The 8,078-nt window shown below is 47.1% G+C and overlaps 1 protein-coding gene across 1 annotated transcript in view; it reads left to right on the top strand.

Annotated features, from left to right (window-relative positions):
* The window catches only part of LOC109918024 (E3 ubiquitin-protein ligase TRIM39-like), a 22,145-nt gene extending 20,512 nt beyond the window's left edge, over window positions 1-1,633 (top strand). Inside the window, exon 6 of the mRNA XM_020517923.2 lies at window positions 925-1,633. Coding sequence (XP_020373512.1) covers window positions 925-1,475 — 551 coding nt within the window. The 3' untranslated portion in view covers window positions 1,476-1,633. The remainder of the gene's footprint in view (window positions 1-924) is intronic.
* The last annotated feature ends 6,445 nt before the right edge of the window (window positions 1,634-8,078 follow it).

Here is an 8,078-nt window from a genome sequence, read left to right on the forward strand (position 1 = left end):
TTAACAACTACTCACCCTCCCAGCCTGATCGTTAGCAACTCCTTTGTCTGTCCAACTGTCTTTCTCTCTCTTTGGGCCCTATCCTATCGTTTACTCCCTACCCCACCCACCTCCCTATTTCCTGCATATAAACTGACGTTTTCCCAGCCACCATCAGTTCTGAGGAAGGGTCACTGGACCTGAAACGTTAACTCTGTTTTTTCCTTCACAGATGCTGCTAGACCTGCTGAGCTTTCCAGCAACTTTGTTTTTGTTCCTGATTTACAGCATCTGCAGTTCTTTTGGGTTTTTTCCTTCATCCTGTTTGCCAAAGACATTTCATGGCCCCGTTCAGCCCTCCTAATTCCTTGTTTGAGTTCTTTCCCGCTTGCTTTATATTCTTCAAAGGCTCTGTCTGTTTTCTGTTTTTCCCTGTAACTCCTGTTTCCTTTTTGTCTAAGCTCTCAATTTCTCTTGTCATCCATTTCAGGTTCCTGAATCTTGCCTGTCTTATCCTTCGTTTTCATGGAAACGTTTGGCACACATGTGGCACCAAGTGTCAGCACACACATTGACATAAAAACCAAACCAGCTGACACGGGGCATGGTTAGGGTTTGGATATACTGCCTGGCAGTGTGATGGAGGCAGGCTTCATCAGGGAAAAAAAGCGGGCATTGGATAATTATGCTAAGAATGTGTGGGACTGGGAGAAAAACAGGTGAAAGGCGCTCAGTCATTCCGAGAGCTGACGCAGATACGACGGGCTGAACAGCCTCCTCCTGCCCAATAGCAATTCTGTGATTTTGCTATGATGTCCCTTGGTTAACGTCCCCCCACAGCCCGTCCCTCACTAGCTCACACTCTCTGAGCCACACCAGTGCCTCCGAGCAACTTCCTACAGCAAGGGCTGAGAATTTCCTCTGATTCCATGTTTCTATTCACAGATGGCCAAACCCCAAATCTGGATCCATTCACAGCCCACCCTCAACTGGTTGTATCCCACAATAAGAGGAATGTGACACTCACTCGACAGAAGCCAAAGTGTGCTGAGAGCCCAGGACGATTCGACTGTTTCCCACAGGTCCTGTGTGCTAACAGTGTGAACCATGGCCGTTCTTACTGGGAGGTGGAGGTTCCCGGTGAATGTTGGAGAGTTGGCGTTTGTTACAGGAGTCTGAGCCGGAAGGGTCCAGGGTCTGAGTGCTCACTGGGAATGAACAATAAGTCATGGAGTGTGTGCTCACTGCTGGGCTCCTGTACTGCTCTGCACAACGGAAACAAAACAATACTATCCACTGGAAACCCAGCCAGAGTGGGAGTGCTGGTGGAATTTGAGGCTGGAGTCATCTCGTTTTACAATGTGTCTGACAAGAAACTATTCCTGTTGTACTCTTTTCACCAGCAAACCTTCACTGAACCACTTTACCCAGCCCTGACGGTGAATGGTTATGATGAGTGCATCACTATGTGTGACTTGAGTTTCCCATTTTCTTGATTTCTGATTATATTGTTGCTTTTGAGCGGGTTGAGAAAGGAGTTTTATCCATTTGCTCTGTTGATGTAACCAAGTTACATTTTAATGCTGACATTTCCTGTTAGAGAAAGGCCATAGTGTAATCATTTAAAAAGCTAAATTCTAAGGATGTGCTTTTAGGTTGCTGTAAAATTAGTTTTTTTAAATGTTTTCCCTACATTTTACATACCTAAAGATTATTAAAAAATCTTACGTCTATATATGTCTCCTTGTTTATGGAATCTTGCTTCTTGCTGTCACATTTTATTCAACTTTTTTATCATAAGGAATTTCTTGATCCACATTATGGAAAATGCCTATGTCAACACATATTGTAATTGCACTGTCTTGCCTGTTTGCCTGGTGCTTCAATCCACCTTGCAGAAATTTCACTTTTCTTCCTATTTGGGTCCAGTACTGTCCCTTTAAAATCCCCCATTGACGCTTCAGATTCTGCAATAACCCAAATTTCCTTAATGTATTTTTTTTACATGAGTTCTCACACTGGGAAAACCAGTCAACCCCACTGACTTTACCCTCACAAGAAAAATCCAGCCCTTTGTCTGAAGCAGAGCAGTTTCCATCTTTGCTATCTCTACCTTACCCTCAGTGTCTCTCAGCAGGACAAGCTCAGCAACTTAAGAGGTCCTAGTGAACTCAAATTTTACCATTGAGGTATCGTACCTTGCTCCTAGAGCATTTTCCTGTGCACTTGGGTTACTTGTCCAGTAACAGTACCACGACTACACCAATACCCCTGCCCAGTGCAGTGTGCGGGAGAAAGATTTTGCGTTCAGCAGCTACGAAAGAGGAAGTCAAGTTTAATTCACAAATGATGTATACAATGTAAAAAAAAAATTTGTAAGTTATCTTTGTTATTATCTGACAATTTTGTATAAACAGTCGTTTAGTAGTGAGAATCCTGAGTGTTGGTGAAAAAAGAATCTTTATGTTTTATCCTCATCAGGACAATTTGCAAGAAATGCCAAACTAAAGGGAAAACAACATTTATACAGTAACAGAGAACTCACTGCCAACTGTACCCCACCCCTCATTCGCTACCAATGGAAGAAGTGGGGATGTTCACCAATTCATTAAAAATATTTGGAATTAAGAACAAAAGCAGAAGTTGCCGGAAAAGCTCAGCAAGTCTGGCAGCATCTGTGGAGAAAAAAATCAGAGTTAACGTATCGGAGAAAGAGTTGCAGGTGGGGACCAGAATAGGACTGGAACAAGGAATGTTCCATGTACCTTGCAAAGAGACAGGCATAAATGACCTGAAGGAAATGAGAGGAGTGAAAAGAGAGTTGAGGGCGAGGACGAGCTCGGACAAGCGGAGGAGGGTGGTGGTGGGTGGGGACGGTTCAGGTCTTTGCTCCAGGAAGAAGTGGAGAGCCCTAAGACCCTCCTGGTGGGGAATGGAAGTGTAAAGGGATTGCATGTCCATGGTAAAGAGGAGGCTGGAGCTGGTAAACTGGAAGTTTTGAAACTGGCGTAAGGCGTCAGAGGAATCACGGACGTATGTGGGTAGGGATTGATCCAGGGAGAGAAGACTGAGTCAGGGTAGGAAGAGATGAGTTCTGTGGGGCATGAGCAGGCTGAAACAATGGGTCTGCCTGGACAGTCCTGTTTGTGGATTTTTGGGAGGAGGTAGAAGCGAGGTGTGCAGAGCTGGGGGACAATCAGCTTGGAAGCAGTGGAGGGGAGGTCACCAGATGAAATGAGATTAGTTACTGTAGTAGACACAATGACCTGATGTGTCTGGTGGGGTCATGGTCCAGGGGAAGATAGGAGGAGGTATCTGAGAGCTGGCACTCAGCCTCTGCAATATAGAGGTCAGTACACCAGACTACAACAGCACCACCCTTATCGGCAGGCTTAATAACAGGCTTATGGGTCACCAAAATGTTAACTCTGATGTTTTCTTCATAGATGTTGCCAGACCTGCTGAGCTTTTCCAGCAACTACTGTTTTTGTTCCTGATTTACAGCGTCCGCAGTTCTTTCAGATTTTATTTTGAATTAAGAATTTACTGATGGCCATGATGCTGGTGTGGACTGTTGGAAAATCCCATCTGGCTCACTCAGGGAAGGAAATTTGCCATCCTTACCTTGACTGGCCTACATGTGACTCCTCACTACCTCCAGGTAATTCGGAATGGGCAATAAATGCTGGTCCAACGAATGTCGCCCTTATCCCATGAATAAATGAGAAAAAAACATGTGATGTTGATGACAGAAGCTTCAGGCTGATTAGCCCCTGGACATGGTACAGCATTGACTCTGTCTGACTCTCAATACTGCTGGGGAGCTACCAGAGGTAGACACAGCCTGCAGACAGTGTGCAATGTTGAAGGGCGAGCTCTCAGGTGTTGGAGAGAGTCAATGCCGCACGCCTACTCCTCATGATGCTATTGGAGTTCATTCATACCCTGACATCGGACATCCTAAGGGACTGAGGAGAGGGGCACCATGAAGAATTTAGGCTCTACACGGAGAGTTGGCTAATCACGAACAGTGAAAAACAAACCTTTATCACAAAGTCAAAATGCCACCGATGGGGCCTATGTGCCTGCACAAAACCTTTCTCCTCCTTCCGATCTCACAGTGCCCTCACTGACCGCCCCCCCCGCCAACTGAGCAGATTGACTGCAAGGAACCTGTGCTGTAACAGTGGCCCTGAACACTTGGTGGGTGACTGTACATGGACCAGACATAATGAGGGTTTTCTTGCCTGAGGCATCCAAACCTCCAAGTGTTGAGGGATTTGGAAGGAAATCAAAGTGAGGATGGAGGGCCTGGGCACTTCTGCAGTGCCTGCATGGACACTGCCAAGGGGCTTATGTGTAGTTCCTCCTCCACTGGGGTACCTCCAGCCACTGCATTTTCTCTCTGTGAGGCTGGCACTGTGCAAGCCTCCTCAGGCACTCTTGTCCTGGCCTCAGAGCTGGGCCAATAGAGTGTGGGTGTGTGTGTGAGCCCTCCAGCAGCCTGTGCGGGGGCTGGGTCATCTCTCCATGGCAGCCGCTGATGGGATGCAGGCAGATGGATGGACGCTGGAGTGGCAATTATGCTCCAGCTTCTCAGTGAGGTGAGCCATAGTGCCCCAGAAACCCACTGGCCACTCCTGATCCTCTCTGAATGTGCAGACGATGTACCTGATTGCCAGGCCACAGGGTCCTCATATGCTGGAGGCTGAGTCATCCCCAGCATTCCTCTGGCTTCATCCACGATACCACAGTGAGTGTGAGCTCCTCACCATCGCCCTCTCCCTTAGCCTAGGGAGTGTCGCTGCTGCTGGGGCTCTCAGCTTTAGTGAGGGTTCCTCCAAACCCTTCCTTGAAGGCTGAGCAGGCCTCCTCCTTGGGGGAATGGTTTCCTCTCAGCTGAGGAGCTCAGAAACTGGCTGCAACTGTTCGACACAGAAAGGCACCGCAGCTACAGGTCAGAGATAGGCCCTGACTGCCTGGTGAGTGCCAGGCTTTCGCTGCCTCTACAGTGGTACTTACTCAGTTGTTGGGACAGGGATGCCCCTGCACTCTCTCAGGACCTGTCCCAATCCTCTCCATCTGCGGCAAGTATCCCCACCTCATGGGGGGTTGGGGTCTCACATCTAGAACCACCCTCCCAATGGTTTTTCTTTACTCTCCCCTCTTGTGGCATGTCTTCTGTAAGGACATCAATGGGTGAAGGAGTTGGGCACAACATTTGTTTGTCCTGGTTTATCTGGGGGAATGGTATTAAGGTAGTGAGGTGTCCTGAGGGAGTGAAGGGGCAGTGTGGAGGGAATGCAGGGTTACTGCTGTGGGAGAATCCAGGTTAATTTCTCAAAATGGGGAACTGTGACCAGTGGTGTTCCACAGGGATTCGTGTTGGGACCACTGTTGTTTGTGACAAACATAAATGATCTGGAGGAAGGTGTAGATGGTCTGATTAGCAAGTTTGCAGATGACACTAAGATTGGTGGAGTAGCAGATAGTGAAGGGGACTGTCGGAGAATGCAGCAGAATATAGATAGATTGGAGAGTTGGGCGGAGAAATGGCAGATGGAGTTCAATCCAGGCAAATGCGAGGTGATGCATTTTGGAAGATCCAATTCAGGGGCGAACTATACGGTAAATGGAAAATCCCTGGGGAAAATTGATGCACAGAGAGATCTGGGTGTTCAGGTCCATGGTACCCTGAAGGTGGCAACGCAGGTGGGTAGAGTGGTCAAGAAGGCATACGGCATGCTTTCATTCATCGGATCGGGTATTGAGTACAAGAGTTGGCAGGTCATGTTACAGTTGTATAGGACTTTGGTTCGACCACATTTGGAATACTGTGTACAGTGCTGGTTGCCACATTACCAAAAGGATGTGGATGCTTTGGAGACGGTGCAGAGGAGGTTCACCAGGATGTTGCCTGGTATGGAGGGCGCTAGCTATGAAGAGAGGTTGAGTAGAATAGGATTATTTACATTAGAAAGACAGAGGTTGAGGGGGGTAACAAGATGTAGAGCTGGATGAACACAGCAGGCCAAGCAGCATCATAGGAGCAGGAAGGCTGACATTTCGGGCCTAGACCCTTGCCTGCTGTGTTCATTCAGCTGTACACCTTGTTATCTCAGATTTTCCAGCATCTGCAGTTCCTACTATCTCTGATACAATTTTAACCCCACTGCGAAGCCTCTTCTAAGGATGCCCATTTCTGATGAAGGGTCTAGGCCCAAAACATCAGCCTTCCTGCTCCTATGATGCTGCTTGGCCTGCTGTGTTCATCCAGCTCTACACCTTGTTATCTCAGATTTTCCAGCATCTGCAGTTCCTACTATCTCTGATACAATTTTAACCCCACTGCGAAGCCTCTTCAGACGTTGAGGGGGGATCTGATTGAGGTCTACAAAATCATGAGAGGTATAGACAGGGTGCATAGCAAGAAGCTTTTTCCCAGAGTGGGGGACTCAATTACTAGGGGTCATGATTTCAGGGTGAGAGAGGAAAAGTTTAAGGGAGATATGCGTGGAAAGTTCTTTACGCGGAGGGTGGTGGGTGCCTGGAACGCATTGCCAGCGGAGGTGGTAGAGGTGGGCACAATAGTATCATTTAAAATGTATCTAGATAGATACATGAATGGGCAGGGAGCAGAGGGATACAGATCCAGGGAAAACAGGCGACAGGTTTAGATAGAGGATCTGGATCGGCGCAGGCTTGGAGGGCCGAAGGGCTGTTCCTGTGCTGTAATTTTCTTTGTTCTTTGTTCCTAGTAATGGGACCTAGTGAGGGTAGGTTTTGCATTCACCAGAGGGGGTTTCAGAGCAGAAGTCTTGGTGGGAAATGGGTGACAGGGGTGGGACAGAGTGAGTGTGAGGTGGCAGAGTATGGCACATATGCTGGCAGCATTGAGAAGACCACTGGCCTCCTTTTGGCACTCTTGTCCTAGCCTCAGAGCTGGATCATTGTATGTGAACCCTCCAGCAGCCCCAAGCCTTGGATGAGGCAACGACCCAGGTAGTCATCTCCGCCCAGACAGACAGCGGCAGTGGCACTGCCTCCTCTGTGTTGTGGGAAGAGGACAATCCTCCCGGGTGCCATCACCAGGAACTCCAGGTCCCTGTCGTAGACCTTCAGTGCCAACATTTCCTCTGTCCAATCACCAGTGAGGAGCAGAGCAGAGGCCAGCATCCTGCAGTAAACTGCAAACCATTGAAGATAGTGTGGTCATGATGGTCTAACAGTGGAGACGCAGTGAGGGATGAGATCCTCTGTAAATGGCATGTGGTAAAATGGGGCACAAATACAATGTGATCCTTGTCATTGGGTCAAAAACGGTGAAAAAAAGCACAAAATTCCAGCTGATAAGGTGAATTCATTTGTTACGAAGGATGATTCAGATCTTTGGCTGACTGAATTTTTTTTCAAAGACTTGGAAATTAAGAAATGTGAAAACACAGGAGAAAATGGAGATCAGGAGTTAAAAACTGAACAGAGTGGATCAGAGTCTGTTTTGAACAAAAATGAAACCCCTGGGGGAAATTTTGTGTGTAGATTTAAGGAAGAACAAAGAACATTATTGAAACTAAAAGGAAAGAAATGACATGACAGCAATTCCTGCTTGGATTCCAAACTTTCTAGGACCCAGATAGTTTGCTACTAAATCAAACTTAACCATTCACAATATTTTGTAATTTATCATGAATGTTAATCCAGGGGTATGACTGTGCAAAGTGCAGTACAGAGTTTAAAATGAAGTGTGTAAAGCTAAGGTCCAGACCTTATGGGAGTTGGGACGTCATGTTGCGGCTGTACAGGACATTGGTTAGGCCACTTTTGGAATATTGCGTTCAATTCTGCTACAGGAAAGATGTTGTTAACCTGAAAGGATGCAGAGAATATTTACAAGGATGTTGTTGGGGTTGGGAGGTTTGAGCTTTAGGGAGAGGCAGAATAGGCTGAGGCTATTTTCCCTGAAGTGTCAGAGGCCTAGGGGGAACATTATAGATGTTTGTAAAATCATGAGGGGCATGGGTTGAGTAAATAGACAAGGTCTAGAGTAGGGGAATCCAAAACTAGAGGGCGTAAGTTTAAGGTGAAAGGAGAAAGGTTTA

This window comes from Rhincodon typus, chromosome 29 (genome assembly GCF_021869965.1).
Source record: "Rhincodon typus isolate 14 chromosome 29, sRhiTyp1.1, whole genome shotgun sequence".
NCBI classification, from domain to species: domain Eukaryota; kingdom Metazoa; phylum Chordata; class Chondrichthyes; order Orectolobiformes; family Rhincodontidae; genus Rhincodon; species Rhincodon typus.